Below are 16,148 nucleotides of genomic sequence, written 5' to 3'. Positions count from 1 at the left end.
GGGATCACTTGGCCGCCTATAAAATTAACCGACGGGAGTGCCTGGCTTCTCAATTCGGCTTCGGCAGCTCGTTCTTCACCCGTCCTTCTCTCTAAACCCATCGCGCGTTGTTCTCATGTAAGTGCGCCTTCCTCTGTAGTCTGCTTTTTTTGAATATTTACTATCGGTCTTAATGTCTCGGAAGGGCATTCGTTGGATGATTGGGTTTCTATTGTGGATCTGAGATCTGAATCACTTGCACTCTACTCCTGTCGCTTGTATTCTCGTAAATCTGAGCTTTTTCTCTTGAGATCTTATTGTTTCTGGAACCTTTATTGTTGCAAGGACCACAAGAAAAATTATTATTTGGATTTCTAGCAGATCTGTTGCACGGACACATGCAAACGTCTACTTTTTTCGATCTACCTATCTCATTTTTCCGACCGGGCCTTTTACCTTGTGATCGGAGTATTATATAATTATTTTTTATTCTGTTTTTACTGTTATTATTTTGACATTGTTGGCTTCTTAGCCCGAATCCGACCACTAATACTGTTCTCATTGCATGGGTCTGCGAAAATTTACAACTAGGTGAAGATCTGCTTGTCTTCTAAAACGATACAATGTTTCTGTGATGTCCTTTTTCTTGAAGATAGAAATTGATCAATGAAGAAATGTGCCCTTTTACGTATTTGTTGATCTGTGTCTCGTATTGAATTCTGGATCCAGCTTAAGCGAAGAGATGGGGCTGTCTTTCACCAAACTGTTTAGTCGACTCTTTGCAAAGAAAGAGATGCGAATTCTCATGGTAGGTCTTGATGCTGCTGGTAAGACCACCATTTTGTACAAGCTGAAGCTGGGAGAGATCGTGACTACCATTCCTACAATCGGTATGGTACTTTCAAATTTATATTTCCCATGTTCGCACTTTTTGGTACGAAAATATTTCATTTTCTGAAATTGTAGAACTTCGAGTGCATATTGGTATTCTTGATCTGATCTCAAGACCCAACTTCAATGTCGAACAGGATTTAATGTGGAGACTGTGGAATACAAAAACATTAGCTTCACGGTCTGGGATGTAGGAGGCCAAGACAAGGTGTGTAGTTAGTATAGTTTTGTTTTGTGTTGTAGTTTGGAGAGATCACTTACAATTTTGGAATAATCTTACACTTATTTTTGCAACGAATGATGCTTTTTCCTTGTGTCTTCCTTTTCTTTATTAAGTGCTTTCATCAAGGAAAGAAAGATTTAAAAATAATTCGCGGGCGCGTGTGTGTTTTTTTCAATTTCAAATTTATCGTCTACAAGACTTACCTTGTGTTATCTTCGTTTGTTTTGCTGGCATATGTGCTTATGGACGGTCTTGTGCTAATTAAATATGTCATCACTCATCATTAGCACGCAACGAAAGCATAAGCTACATAAATTAGAGCCATCTTGTCTTTCAAGTTTTTCCTTTAACTATATGAGGGAAGGCTATCCCTGTTGTGGCTTACATGATAAAGTATATGGTAGTCCTTGAAACATTTGTTTAGGCACGGTTTAAATGCACAAGCAATCATATGCGTGATCTGTGATATTTGATTATTAATTTATGATCCATGTCACTGATGTAGACTATGTCCAGTATTATCCTTTTTTATTAGCATATGTGCTTGTGGATGGTCTTACCTTAACTGTTAAATAAAGGTGTCATCATTGGCACATGACACAAACTAAGCTGTAAATAGCGGAGCAACTCGTCTTTCAAGTTTTTTTCTTCATTGTAACGGGGAAGGCTAACCCTGTTGTGGGTTACACTGTAACATCAAACGGAGTACTCGTATGGACAGTTGTCATGGTTTATGTACTGTTAAATTAAATTGTTTCCTTTTTACCATTTGATTTGAGGGGAAGAATATCTGAATATGGTTTACATGTGAGATATAGGACAAAGACTTCCTAAACATGAATTTTGTGTTGCAGGTTTATTTTGTAGAATTGGTTTGTTGCTTATGCACTTTGAATCCACTCCATTTTCAAAAATTTATTACCTAGCTAACGTTTGACCTAGTTTCCTGTCTACTTATATTTACTTTTTGAGATGCTAGGTATGCGGTATTGTAATCTTGTTTGCTTAGTTACCTGGCTAACATTTTTTTAACATTTTACTAAGGTTGACTGGAAATCTTGCTTGTAATCTTCTATTAAATGTACATGCTCGTTCCATTAATTGCCTTCTGTACCTGTACCACAGATTCGTCCTCTATGGAGACACTACTTCCAAAATACCCAGGGGCTTATCTTTGTGGTTGATAGCAACGATCGTGATCGTGTTGTTGAGGCTAGAGATGAGCTCCACCGGATGTTGAATGAGGTAAAACAGAGTAGTCTGTATTCTGAAACTTAATAATGAGGGAAGCTTGGTCCTTGATTCAAGTCTGTAATGTTGGATTTCGCTAGCTCACACGTGCGCTAACAACAATTCAAGTGATGATGGTGACACCTGTCGTTAGTAGTATTACTTTCATTCCGTGTTAACTAGTACTGCCTTTTTGTGGTTTACCGTATAGGATGAGTTGAGAGATGCGGTGCTGCTTGTATTTGCCAACAAGCAAGATCTTCCAAACGCCATGAATGCTGCAGAAATCACAGACAAACTTGGTCTTCATTCTCTTCGTCAACGCCACTGGTATATCCAAAGCACATGTGCCACTTCTGGGGAAGGACTCTACGAGGGACTGGATTGGCTTTCCAACAACATAGCCAACAAGGTGAGCTTGAATTTAAAATCTCCTGTAGATGATTTCTTTCACTCTTTTTTTTTCCCCAAAAAAGTAATCATCTGGTTTTGATGCTTCGTGTATCAGGCTTGAAAGCAATCACTTGAGGAACGCTGCAACGCAATCTTGCTTCGAAGTGGGTTTGAGCTTGAGTCACTACTAGGCTTTTTCGGAGTCCTGTTTTGCTACTGCATACATTCTTTTTAATGAGAAGAATCATATATGATAGCAATGGCTTATCGATCATGTAGATTCTAAATAATTAATGAATCAGATGTTGCACATGTCACGAACACAGTTGTCTTAGCATTGGACATTGGATTATCAATACAATGTTGATTGTAGTGTTTTACTGCATACAAAACAAAATTGTTCATTTATTTCTGATAAGTATCTTGTTAAAATTATTTTTGTAGAGGCGCGCAAATATTTAAACTTGACTTCGGGTCAAGTGTCACTGTGACTGTTGGGTAACCACGAAAGTTTAGACTAGCTCAGTGATGCTAGAAAGCTTTTGCGTTAGAAAATTAATGAACCATTAATGGGTTCATTTATTTTCTAAGTTTCTTGTTAAAATTGGAAGGTATTTTTAGAGGCGCGCAGATATTTTAATCTTAAAGGTCACTGTTATTATTGTATAACTATAACCTCGCAAGTTATAGGCTCAAAAATTGCTTGAAATCAATCATGGAAAGAATAACAATTAGTCAAGCTCATATAAAAAGGAAGAATCCGGGCCAAAAACAAAAAGGAGGAAGAATAATGGGTTCCGCTAGCAGTCATAAAAAATTCGCAGCTTAAGAAATTTGTACAATATTTTAATAATTTATTTTAATGTCAAAACTTGTATATGCAAGTTTTATTAAAATCGGGGAATAAAATGATAACAATCGCAAAAAAAATATTGTAAAATGACACAATCACAATTTTCTTATGACTTCAAGAGAATAATCTTTTAAATAAACAACCGAGGCACAGCTTCTTCCTCTCTCATAGAGAAATTGGAGTTACTTGCCTCTCAAAATATGTTTTTTCACCTGAAAAGTTGTCATTGAAACTAATTTTACAAAGCCTTTCCTGCGGCCTATATGCAAACTTGTGAACAATTAAACTTCACCGTTGCTGAACCCAAATAACCGAAGAAAAGAGAGAACGCTTTCCCCTTGAAACAGCGTAGAGCGGGTAGTACTGGATTTTTTTCTTTTTTGGGGTGTGGGGGAATCAGAATCTGGGGCGGAGTGACAAGAAAAGGATGGGCCTTGGTTCACCGACACACGGCGTTGGGGAAATAAAGCCCAAAAATAAACAAAGCCTGCTATTCAGCGTAGCCCGAAAGAAGCCCAAAGATTGAAATAAAATAGCGCAATGGCCCTTGCAGGTCTCGAACCTGCGACCTTCTTTGGCGTTTGTCAGAGTAACAAAAATTGTAATGTAATACAGTATCGCTCACGCGTGCCTCCATTCTAACCAAACAGACCTGACCCGGCGTTTTTCATTCTCAGTTTGGAGTTTCCATATGTAAACTATATATATATATATATATATATATATATATATATAAAATACTTCATCATTTAGCATTGCAGTAGGAAACTTCCTGATACTTTAAGATGAATCTGCTGGTATATCCAGAAGAGCAAGGACTCTCATAAGTCTGCCAGCGGAATTGCTCGCACACTTGGAACGGAGCTCGGTCAAGTTATAAAAGGTCATGGAAGCAATAGATTTGAGTATAGTCAGTGCAAAGCAATGAAGATGGCAGTCAGCGCAAAGCAAATAAACATTCACTCTGTGGACGCTGGATCTATCCTAGCGCCTATGTAACCGAAACGATCGCTTCCAATTTTTAATTCAAAACCCTTCTTGTTCAGAAAATATATGGGGCCTGTTAGTTCAACGAAGCCGCTGCATTCGAACCCCCGGTCGCAGAGACTTAACAGCGCGGCAGAAAATGAAAAGAAATGGAGAACTTTATACAAAAATAAATATATTCGTTTATATTCATTTTCATCAATATACGGATACCACCACAGCTCAACAGTACTGCACTACTGTGGCTGCATATTCATCATTACAAAGAAGAAAAATAAGGGAAAAATGACTCTGTAATCCCCAAGGTCCTAAGAATTTAAAGCATTAAAAAATTTGTGCGACTTCCATTGTAGATTGGAAGATCATCCAAATCAAACAAACCCCCCAAAAAAAAGCCAAAGCACGACTCTGTACTTCTTTACAGACTTTGATGGACAATAAGGAAACTAAGCGGCGGATGGGGCGGGAACGAATGGAACCCTGCCAGCCTGGGAAAGTGCCTCCTGAATACGACCCATTTTCACAGGGTTCACATAGTCCAGCGTCTCATCCTCGTATATATCCCTCCATTTCTTCACCAGCATCTTGATGTCATCCCTGTCCATGTTTTCCTCTTTCCCTGTATATCTCCATGGCTTTGACCCCTGCCACCCACAAGTAAATACGTATATATTCAGTACAAGTTCAGATCATCATCATCCATCCACAACTAAAATTGACTATATATCCAAGATACTCACAGCAGCACAATAGTGAACCACTTTCACTTTCTGAAGCTCAACGTTCTCAGGATGACGCCACAGCATGGCCAGCACGAGGTTGTAGACGTTGGGTATAGGCCTGTATTTGTCCTTGAAGTACATGTTCAGGAAGTCCTGCAACCAAAAGATTCGAATTTAATCAGAACAAAGCACGAGTGGACAGATCTCAAATAGAATTGTTTGGACGAAGTAGATACCTGCTCAGCGAAGGAAGTAGGCTCGGTGACTTGGAGGGTTTTGAGGAGGTCATGGTAGGTGGACAGACTGGGCTCGTAAACAAACATCCCAGCGTTGAAGTACAGTGGAGGCTTGGGTCCAAACTCAGCTGGCCATTGAACCTTATCAGGGCACTGCTGGCAGTACCCGATCTTGTACTGTGGGGTGTGGCTCCAAGTTTTCTCGCAGAAACAGTCCATCACGGCGTAGAAGTAGCCGTTTGGCAGATCAAAAAGGTGGTCTATGTTGTCAAACACTTGGATATCTCCGTCAAGATAAATCATCTTGCTGTACTCCACGAACTGCAGAATTTTCCATCCATATGAGAAACGCCCACATATGTTGGAATAAGCCATAACCCAACTAGCGAGTCCTAGAATACGTACAAGACATGCAATAGGCAAAAACAGAAAGGGACACGGAAACAAACCTCCCAGATACGGAGCTTGGAGTAGTTGATGACATAATAAGCCATGGCGAATTGGGTTTGGTTCTCGGGAGGGTGGACTGGCTCGATCTCGCGGACGATGCAGCCTTGAGAGACTAGAATCTGACGGTGCTCCCGGGGAACATCCGGCAGAATAGCAACCACCAGAGGGTACTTGCTCTTCGCCTTTCTCAGACCTTTGGCCAGTCCCACCACTCCCTTGACGTAGTCACCATTGCCGGCGAGGAAAGTCACGAAGGCACGGTCCCCTCTGTTGGCCTTTGCCTGGGCGGCGGTGGCGTTGGCTATGGCGGTGGTGATATCGGGAGCCATTTGTGTTGCCGAGGAGAGAGTGAGTGAGAAGGAAGGAAGGTTTCACTGAAAGAAGAGAAAATGTATAGGATAAGAGAGCGAGTTAGCTTGAAACAAAGGCAATGTCGATTTCGGTGGGAGGAAAACAGAGGTGGGGGGAGCAGTTTATATAGAGCTTTGGAGGGTCTTGTTCACTGTTAAAAAAGAAAAAGTAAATTAAACCGAAAGTGATGGCGGAATAATATACATTATCTTTGAACTTTTGAGAGTTGAGGGGATTTCATCAGAATAATATAGTATCTACGTGAAAAAAAGAAAAGAAAAAGAATAGTATAGTACTCCTCCTGCCTTTATTATAAGACCCCATTTGATTTTTTATTTGGTCCTAATTATAAGACCTCAATCCATTTTGTCTCTTATATTTATGCATTTTTTCCAAGATAAGCTTTCTAATAATGATAGTTTTAGCCAATATACTTAATTAGCAAGGATATTTTAGGAATGACAACACTTATTTATTATAAATAACTAACTTAACTTACTTTCTTAATCTCCTCAAATAAATCAATTGAGTCTTATAATTAGGACTGGAGGAGTACCATCTTATTGCATCCCGAGAGTAAACTAATCCAGTTTGAGTTAGACTTTTCGGTCGCTTAGGTCCTACTTACTGTTTTCCCGAAGGTGATATGGGTATTTCAGCCTCAAACCGAGTGACAAATGTCACTCCGCGTCTGTCGGCAATTTGATCCTATGGTCGAGAGAGAGAAGATATATGTCCTGGAATCGACGGTGCCAGCTGTCCTTTCTGAGGAATCAATTTATTTTATTACCACATTATCGGTTTAGTTCACTTTTGGCATCCTACCCCGCTTTAACGCTGGAATTAATTATTGATACGCGTATCATTCCATTATTATTTCTTTTCTTTTTCTTTTTTTCGCATGATTCCATTATTATTTCTGATTGACAGTATCTTTTAATTTCACGTCCCGCCTTCGATGAATGGTTGCCAACTTGCCATCTTCGTGCCCATGTCAACCCCAAAAAAAAAAAAAAAAAAAACGAATGAACGGTTGCCATCCCCAGCACACGTGTGAGGAGCTCCCACATCTGAAAACCCGAAGATCTCTCTCACTACGTGTGTTTTTATTGATTCATATTTATTCTGCCTTCAAAAATTTACGTTGCCCGGATTAATCTGATGGATGATCAAATAAGCATGAAGGTTGAGAGGACCATACGCGCGGACCTTTTGTCTCTAGACGAGAGACCAGCGCTCCCAAGATGTTCCAATCTTTACACTGTAGAGTCACCAGCGACTGCAAAATCAATGCAAACAGAAAGCAATGCATCTGATTTTTATTTTTCCAACCAGAAAATTTGGACAATTGACCTTTCTGTTCATTTGATGAACTTAGATTTATGGGAGAATTACATTTAAGTCCCACATAAGAGAAATAATCACTATAAAGTCCCAAGTAACAACCTGAGCAGTCTGTAATAACAAGTCCTACAGTGAGAATGACAACCTCTGAGATTTGTTTTTTAATTACTTGGGACCTCATTGTAATTCTCCCTAGATTTATTAATTCCAAAAAGTAGACGTATTAATTCCAAAAATGAGAAAGAGAAAAAAGAAAATGGTAAAGAGTGATGAAAAATACTGACTGGGCTGGTTAACTTCCACCGACCAAACATCACCGACTGGCCCTACATAATTAAATATTAAGGATGCTATCCGTCTAGTATCTACCCTTTTCTGCCGCAAAATTAAAATCCGATTCAAGGTCGCGGGGATGGTGGCCACGTCACCGTTACCGGACACGTGGCATGCCACAGAACGGTTGTTACGGGGGAGATCCATGTCTCGGGGGGATGATCCGTTACGCTGATTCGTGATTTCACACTTAAGAGCCTGTTTGGTTAAGCGGTGGGATCTCAAATAAGCCCGTTTAAATTCAAATAAGTGCTTATGAAGCATGTTTAGGGTGTTTGGATAATTTTTATAAAATCCCGATGAATCGTGATTTTAACCTTCCACCACACTTTTAGGATAAGCAATAAGAAGTAGCTTATACATTTGAAAAATCCCGATGAATCTTTAGTAACTAAATTTTCTCCAATCTACCCCTCATTCTAATGGTAATTATTTTAATTTTTTTAAAAAATACAATATGAAACTGTTTTTCTTTTAATTTTATCTAAAAGACATTTTTTAAAAAAATAAGATAACGGATGATATATGATTGAAACAACGCAATCAAATATTCAGGTAATATTCTGATTCTAGGAGCATCGTTAAATTAAGAAAATAATGATGACAAATAATTTTTCAGCTTATTTTTATATTTATTATTGTTATTTTATCTAAACTGATATCTCTGCATTTACTCTTCCAAAAATCTCTCTTCAAATATTCATGTCATTTATTAAATGATATTTAATAAGATTCATTATTAAATATAATAATTATGAAAATGTAAACAACTTTATTAACTTCATGTCCTTTTTAGTAATTATACATCCATAAGTGATTTTAATAAATAAAAACCAAATATAATCAAAATTCTTAAAATCACTTATAAAAAAATATATCCAAACAGAAATCACGATTGACTAGTGTCACTTATCACCAGTATCACTTATAAAATTCACGATTATCTAAAATCATAATTGTTCATCGCTAATCCAAACGGACACTTAAGCGTGGGGCCACTCAAATCGCGCGTAATTATACATCGTATGTGTTATTTTAAATTAATTAGAGGGAGGGAGTGGGGTCCATGAAATCCGTTGCGTGTCTAGGCCGCGCCCGACTTTGTGGGACAAGTGTCAGCGTCGGGGCCTTGAGTAGAGGCCGTGGAATCACCACGTGGCGATACGTGTATGCTCGTTGGACCGGGTGACCAAGGTTGGACTCGTTCCCATTTATCGGATTTGAAGGGGCAAGGGGGTAAACCGTTTCCGCGGAGGAATTAGTTACTAATAGTTAGGATAATGAAAAGGAATATATAACATAACTATAGTACGTTTCTTGAATGTTTGAGGATAATGTTGTTGAACGTTTGAGAGTGAACCGACCATTGCAAATGGTAAATGGATAATGATGCGGACAGTTTGGGTGCTGATGAAGCAGCATGTAGAATGGGGGGCGAGGTTGTAGAATGAAGGGGAAAGAATATTCTCCCACAATATTCCCAAATACCTTAATGAACACGTTAATCTGCTGGCGAAGCTTCTCGGGGCCCCCGAATAAACCAGTCAACGTTGTGCTGCGCGCAAGATTTCAAGGCTTACTTTTTCTTTGCGGTCCCAACAGCAATTAACTGATCGTTTGGTGTCCTACAATTCAGGCCATGTACAGGAAATTTCCCTGGTGAGCCCTTAGGAGATAAAATCTCCCTCTGATGCTCTAAGAAATGAACCAGGAAAGCTAGGATCGACATTTTCTTTATTCTTTCTGCCTCTCCGGTTCCCATATCAACCGGTTTATTCTTTCCTTATTTTCTGTTTTCGTGGTTTTACTTTTGGCATCAGAATTTAAAGCATAACACATTTTTGTCTGTTTTGAACTTTATTGAAATATTAAAGCCGAGATCTAATCCAAGGTTGTCTTTAATTCGTAATTTTATATTAAAAGGAACGAGGATGAAGATTATAACGGAAATGAGACGCCTGTAAGAATGGAAATGAATAATTTCAAATAACTATAATATCACTTCCACAATAGTACACGAAAACGCCTGTTATGTTATTATATTTAGGATCGGATGAGTACTTTTTTAATAATATTTTTAAAGAATTTTATCAAATAAATATTTTGAATTTCTTTAACAAAATTAGTAAAGTACTCTTTTTTAATTCATCTAACGTGTATGAATTCTTTAGATTCTTATGACAAATAATCCTGGTCAAATTGCCGTTAGTGAGTGATTTTATCATCACGATTTTATCGCGATCTTCTTTCTTGCGTCGGTTTTTCGCCCGGATAAAAAGGGTATATCGGTCAATCAATCCATTTCCAGAATCTTCATCTATTTGTTTTTGACCGGAAATAGTCTCATTAAAAGCTGGAACGGAAGAATCCAACCAACCGTATTACTTGCTTGAGATGGAACTTGTTCATTGCTCATCAAAACAACCAACACAGAGTGACCGGGAAAAGGACGTGCGAGGACTCTAAACTATTGGGCCTTTGATGCATGGATGCTGTGCCCAATCAGAAAGATAAAATTGGGCTCTGTTGTTTCATGAACGTAGCAAACCAACTCACTGGGGACACGTTTGGGGTGGGACATGGTGCGATGAGCTATTGCAATCTTGTCGGAATGAACAGGGGATCAAGCAGTAACGAGAGTCTTGCCCAGAATCATATCATCAGTTGAGAAATCAGCCTCTTTTCGGTAAGTTCCTCTACCAAAGTCCAGCTTGTAGGAGTCTGCAAGACCTTCCACCAGCCCAAATTCTGGCTCCCACCCCAGCACGGTCTTTGCCTTCTCTATGGATGCAAAGAAATGCTGCATATAATTTGCAAATTGTCATCAATTTACGCACTTCATCAAAATTCAAAGTCCTTCGCATCTCATATTGTTCCTATTTATTTATAAACCGTCAAACTACCGATCTTGTGACTGCCCTACTCACCTGGTCACGAAAGGGAAACGCCTTCTTTTTCCCAAAATCATAGTCTTTGGGATTGTAGTGAATGATCTCTGGCTCTGGGAACCCACCAGCCTGCACAATACCAGAGGAGGAAAAAAGGGGGAAAATCTATTATAGTGGGAAAAAAAAAAGGACTGATTAAGAAATCTGCTATTTTACTAACACGAACTGTTTACCTTGGCACATGCTTTTGCTAATCCATCGAATGTGACATATTTGTCACCTGAGATGTTGAAAACTTGCCTGCTGGCCTTGTCATTAGCAAGAACCTTCACGAAGGCCTTTGCCAAATCCTGTTATAATTGAACCGTACTTTATCAATAACAAAAATATCATGTCAATTTAATTCCTATTCACAATAGTGAGAAAATAAGAGTGGTAGTTATGTGAGATGCTATAATCTTCAGATGCTGATACAGCCCGCAACGATTACATTTGAATACCTTGACATGTCCAAGTGAAGTAATCTGGATGCCGGAGCTCGGAATGGGAATAGGGCGACCGGCTTTCAAACGGTGGAAGAACCACTCTTCAACAGGGTTGTAGTTCAAGGGCCCATAGATATATACAGGCCTTATTGATGTCCAATTCACGCCCTTTGATTCCAGCAAGCTCTCTGTCTCTAGCTTGCCCTTGTGTCTGCTCTTTGGATCTACCGCATCAACCTACCACCCCACAGCCCAAACCCCCCCAACCATGTTTACACATAATTAATTTAAGTTCTCACATTGTATCTTTCACTAAGAGTAATTAACATCAACATGTCATGCCGCAAAATCACAAGATCATCTTCAGTTTTTATATTATCTTCTAGCATTGCGGTAGATTTTTCGTGAAAGAAAAAACATGAGGGTAACTGACTTCGTCAAGACATGGCTGCTTCGTTCTATGGATCGTGTCTTGCAAGTAATATCTGAAGACACTGGAAGAAAGGTCAGCCAAAAAGGTTCTTACCTCACAATGAGGTAATACATCGGATTTGAGGTAGACACCGGCGGAAGAGCAGTATATGTACCTGCAATTTAGATCCCAAATTTAGTCATGATACAATCCATCGAAGCGTCAACAATCTGTAATCTTCTGCCGATTGAACTTCATCTGCATAGCTAATGTCCACCCTCTCAACCCAGCTTTCTCATTCATTGATGTCAAATTTCAATGTGCACATACATGAGCAAATGGGGGGCAAAAGATAACAAACGGATCATATGTAGCTTTCATGTTAAGACTTCAAAATTTCCTCTTTATGAGACGAGAAGCTTTATAATATTTTCCAAGCAGCTAGTATTTCAAATTGTGGATGACACTTTTGATAAAAGGACTTCGGAAATTTCACAATTTTTTACTGTATGACTGAAATTGTTGTCAAAATGAACTGACTAGGTAACTGGTTAATGAACAGACTAATAACAAGCCGTGTTTATTGCTGACGTTGATTCTACAATACTTAAAAAGACTAGGAGTCATTACTGCTCCAATTTTGGCAAAGCTTCGATTATGGGCTGCACTTCATTTGCCTCCCGTCCTGGAACATGTACCAACCAATCATTATTCGAAGCCGAAGCGTGCGACATGCAAATTTTATAAAAATACTATCGACCATAATGAAAAATGTGAAGGATACTGGACGCATAAGGTGAGAGGAAGTAAGGCTGTGCGCACCATTTATGTCATAAACAACATCGAACCCTTCTGCCGATAGACTGGACTTAACGAACTGGAAGTCCTGTCTGTCTCCTTTCAAGTGCAGGATCTACGAAAACCAAATTATCACAAACCATTAATGCTCTGAATATGAGACGAATCAAGCTCAGCAAATGCATACCTTAGAAGAAAAATCAGCATAATCGCTGTCTGATTCACCAGGCAATTGTTGAGTGATGGGTGCTTTTCCTCTGGTAAACAGGGTCACCTGCCAAATTTATGAAGATCGACTGGCAGATTGTCAGCGTTAGGTCGTTGGGAAGCTAAAGAATGTGGGAATGTAATGGCTGAGTGATACCTGGTGACCCTCTTTGACAAGAAGCCTGGACAAGAACACACCGATAAAGCGAGTGCCTCCCATTATGAGGATTTTCTTGTTGCTTGACGCCGAGACGTAAAATCCCCCTTTTGGCTGCCATACTTTCTTTTTCAGCTGTTATCAGAAATGAGCATGGTATGAGTTATACCAGGGACACGTGAAGAAGGTTGATTGAAGGGTAAGGGGAGCAACCTGAATTTGGGAGTGAAGTCTGGATCCATTGAAATCAGAAAGAGAGGAGGCCAAGGGGGGGCAAGCTAGGTGGTTCTGTTGGAGGGACACAAGCCTTGCCATTCCGTTGGAGCTGGAGTTCCGAAGTGTGTTTCCTGGCGCCAATTGCTCACCTCATTTTGAGCGGTTGGGATAAGGCAGCGGCCCATCCACAACCTCTCATTCCTTTTCTGTGCCAACACTTGTTATCACATCGTTAGCCTCTGGAAGATTAAAATGACTTTGACTTCCTCTGTCAGTGCTGCTTGTAAAGAAGGCGACTCGCACGAAGACATATTGCCCGTTTGTTGCAGCGTTCCCAAGGCTAAAAATAACTTATGGTATGTTTAGATTGGTATTGGACAAAACTGATTTCTAACCTAATTGATTTTTGTAACTAAAATTAGAGTAAAAGTCAGTTAGTATAAGTATAATTTATATTTGGATAGGTGCTTTTAAAAAGTCAGTTAAAAAAGTTAAAAATTATTTAGATGATTAATAGAAAAGTTAGTTTAGTTGTAAAATGACTGAAAAGGGCATGAAGTAGTATTTGAAATTTTATGTTTTTAATGAGATAATAGTTTTAAAAAAATTAAAATTATTATGATAAAATATAAATAGTTTATTTGTAAAATTATAGAATAAAAATATTCGTTACGGAAAAAAAAATTGAAAATATATTGTAGATAATTAATTAAATATATATAATGGACAAACATGAATATAAATTAAAATTTATTTGGTCTCTAATTAAATTAAATAGAATCACATAATTAATTAGATCATAAGATTTGCACAATTTTTCCGTAAGTCAGTTAGAAAAATTAATCCAGATTGTATTGGATAAGTCAGTTAGAAAAGAAACCCCATCCAAACAATCTTATGAGTTACAATAAGCCACAAACCTCAATTTTATGCTTTCCCGTGTGCTTTTATCATTTGTAACAAGAATCCAAACAAGCCCTTAAAAATTTAGCAAGTGATTTGCAAATTTAAGAACTATTTATTACAGTTTTTGAACAATCTAATTTATGAGTCAAAAGTTATTTTTTATATTTTTTTATACAAAAGCAACTTTTTAAATTAAAATTTTTTTTACCCTTATATTTATATTGTTTTTATGCTTCTGTCTGCATATTTCTTATATTTCTTAATTAATTTTTAGTTATTTATTTTGAATACTCTTTTAAGTAGAAACAATTTTAGGACAATGAAAAAAAGAAGTTGAAATTTTGTAAATGCCAAACAAGGAATGTTAACAAAAATTTGTTGTCATTTGTAAATTCAAACTTGTCAATACCAAATAAAGTTGTTAATTTTTAGTATTATCTCTCACTTTATATTTAAATAAATTATGCACAGTATATCATTCAATTAATTATATTAATATTATTGGTTAAAAAAATGCTCATATTACTATGATTTCTAATTTAAATATATTTTTCTTCATTAAATATAACTTCTTCCAGTTATAATAATTTAAAATCATTATATTTTGTAAATTCATATTTTTAATTGTTTTTTATTATTTATAAAAATCATATCCATTTTGGTTATTCTACAAATTAAACTTACTTATCTAACTATAATTCGAACAATTTTTCTACTTTACAAATTACTTTTTATAAAATTTAATCCAAACATAAATTACATTACTCAATCTAACTTTTATCTAATTTCATTTTTCTAAAAGTCATATTGAAGATAAGTTTTTTTTTTTTTTTACCAGCAAGCTTTTTGTGTTGTTATACAGCACGAGTCGTTTCAATTCGTGTTTTTGAAAGTTGGTTTGACAAAAATTAATTGGAAGAATCCAAATTTTTTTTAAAATTTTAAATTTTAAATCAATTTTGTTCGTCATGTTTTAATAATAATTGATAACATTTGAAAAGTAAATAATAATAAATTTTTCTATTTATTTTTAATTTAAGTTTTTGAAATTTTAAAAGTATTTTTCCAGAATTCTCTGAATTTAATTTGATAAAAGTCATCATGTTTAGATATTTTCTAATAAAATAAGCTTGATAAACGGAAAGTTATGGAAATGATACATAATAAAAATCTATTTTAAAATGTATAATTACTAAAAAAACATAAATTTTATGAGACGTAGTTTTCTTTGTGCGAAAATCGATCTCCTTGTTCTGGCCACATGTAAAAGTTGATTTATTGGGAAAATATATAAATAATATAGAATTTGATTTGATGAATAGTATGGCTAACAAAAGAACGTACAGATAATATAAAATTTTATATATTGAATAATATATGTGATAAAAAGTATAAAAAAATTTAAAACGTCGGGAAATATATAATAAGAATTTTTTAGATGATATAAAATTTGATATATTGATATATTGACTAATAAAAATAAAAATATAAACTATGCTGGAAAAATCATATAAGTTCGTCTATTTCCATTAAAAAAAAAAATAGCGAGGGGCAGCATGATAAAACAGGTGGTTAAAATTCTTTGTTCACAAAAAAAAAAAAGGGAAAACCATATTGAATGTACCTATACTTTCTCTCAATTTTTAATTTGGTACCTATGTGTTTTTTTTCCCTTTAATTAAACATTTAATTTTATCTTTTTAGCAACATTAGCTCTTATAACTTTGTTCTATTGATATTTTTAGTCTCTACATAAGGATTAATGATGTTAATAAAGGAAAAATAAAGATTTAGTTAAGAATAAAAAACACATAGGTACCAAATTGAAAATTGAAAAAAAGTATAGGTACCTCCAATATGGTTTTTCCAAAAAAAAATTGACCTGAGAAATTTTAAACAATCATACTGTTTACAATATTTAAGCATAATTTAAACATTATAAAATAAAAAAATAAAATTGAGAAAAAAGACCCCTTAATATATGAAATTGCAATTTAAGATTCTCAATGTAGAAAATAGCAAATAAAGACCTAATCTCATATTGTAAATATGAAATCTTGATGAAATGTTTGAAATGTCCCTCCATC

At 36.4% G+C, this 16,148-nt stretch overlaps 3 protein-coding genes across 4 annotated transcripts; 1 reads left to right on the top strand and 2 right to left on the bottom strand.

The window, feature by feature from the left end:
- Positions 1-52: 52 nt before the first annotated feature.
- Positions 53-3,131, top strand: LOC114747347 (ADP-ribosylation factor). Of its 2 annotated transcripts, none has more exons than XM_028935672.1 (6): positions 53-117; positions 709-869; positions 1,008-1,078; positions 2,219-2,338; positions 2,535-2,735; positions 2,832-3,129. In XM_028935672.1, the coding sequence occupies exons 2-6, from the start codon at positions 722-724 to the stop codon at positions 2,835-2,837; spliced, it is 546 nt and encodes a 181-aa protein (XP_028791505.1). In that variant the 5' UTR covers positions 53-117; positions 709-721; the 3' UTR covers positions 2,838-3,129. The 2 variants fall into 2 exon arrangements, with proteins under 2 accessions (XP_028791505.1, XP_028791504.1); XM_028935671.1 differs by lacking the exon at positions 53-117 and adding an exon at positions 530-570 and having other exon boundaries at positions 2,832-3,131.
- A 1,586-nt stretch (positions 3,132-4,717) lies between these two features.
- LOC114747275 (galactinol synthase 2-like) lies at positions 4,718-6,405 on the bottom strand. Its single transcript, XM_028935582.1, has 4 exons — positions 5,964-6,405; positions 5,515-5,835; positions 5,297-5,431; positions 4,718-5,200 (listed from the first exon to the last, which is right to left on the bottom strand). Exons 1-4 carry the CDS (start codon positions 6,291-6,293, stop codon positions 5,003-5,005), a joined length of 984 nt encoding a protein of 327 aa, XP_028791415.1. The 5' UTR covers positions 6,294-6,405; the 3' UTR covers positions 4,718-5,002.
- Positions 6,406-10,293: 3,888 nt separating this feature from the next.
- Positions 10,294-13,335, bottom strand: LOC114747330 (chloroplast stem-loop binding protein of 41 kDa b, chloroplastic). The gene is made up of 10 exons (XM_028935648.1): positions 13,153-13,335; positions 12,940-13,074; positions 12,763-12,849; positions 12,600-12,690; positions 12,408-12,462; positions 11,892-11,952; positions 11,381-11,602; positions 11,114-11,230; positions 10,920-11,009; positions 10,294-10,792 (listed from the first exon to the last, which is right to left on the bottom strand). The coding sequence occupies exons 1-10, from the start codon at positions 13,252-13,254 to the stop codon at positions 10,616-10,618; spliced, it is 1,137 nt and encodes a 378-aa protein (XP_028791481.1). The 5' UTR covers positions 13,255-13,335; the 3' UTR covers positions 10,294-10,615.
- Positions 13,336-16,148: the final 2,813 nt, after the last annotated feature.

The sequence above is a fragment of the Neltuma alba genome, unplaced genomic scaffold (assembly GCF_004799145.2).
Source record: "Neltuma alba isolate B1F8T4 unplaced genomic scaffold, ASM479914v2 tig00005275_pilon, whole genome shotgun sequence".
Classification (NCBI taxonomy): Eukaryota; Viridiplantae; Streptophyta; class Magnoliopsida; order Fabales; family Fabaceae; genus Neltuma; species Neltuma alba.
Note: the sequence above shows the minus strand (reverse complement) of the source record. Positions and strands in the feature narration are given on the sequence as shown.

Excerpts from the sequence above, each read along its gene's own strand:
- LOC114747330 (XM_028935648.1), bottom strand. The coding sequence starts at position 13,254 with ATGGCAAGGCTTGTGTCCCTCCAACAGAACCACCTAGCTTGCCCCCCC. Across the intron at positions 11,603-11,891 it reads ATGTATTACCTCATTGTGAG|GTTGATGCGGTAGATCCAAA; the intron begins GTAAGAACCTTT and ends GTGGGGTGGTAG. Across the intron at positions 10,793-10,919 it reads CGTTTCCCTTTCGTGACCAG|CATTTCTTTGCATCCATAGA; the intron begins GTGAGTAGGGCA and ends AATTATATGCAG.
- LOC114747275 (XM_028935582.1), bottom strand. The coding sequence starts at position 6,293 with ATGGCTCCCGATATCACCACCGCCATAGCCAACGCCACCGCCGCCCAG. Across the intron at positions 5,836-5,963 it reads CCAAGCTCCGTATCTGGGAG|TTCGTGGAGTACAGCAAGAT; the intron begins GTTTGTTTCCGT and ends AAAATTCTGCAG. Across the intron at positions 5,201-5,296 it reads TGGTTCACTATTGTGCTGCT|GGGTCAAAGCCATGGAGATA; the intron begins GTGAGTATCTTG and ends TGTGGGTGGCAG.
- LOC114747347 (XM_028935671.1), top strand. The coding sequence starts at position 545 with ATGGGTCTGCGAAAATTTACAACTAG. Across the intron at positions 571-708 it reads CTGCGAAAATTTACAACTAG|CTTAAGCGAAGAGATGGGGC; the intron begins GTGAAGATCTGC and ends TTCTGGATCCAG. Across the intron at positions 870-1,007 it reads GACTACCATTCCTACAATCG|GATTTAATGTGGAGACTGTG; the intron begins GTATGGTACTTT and ends AATGTCGAACAG.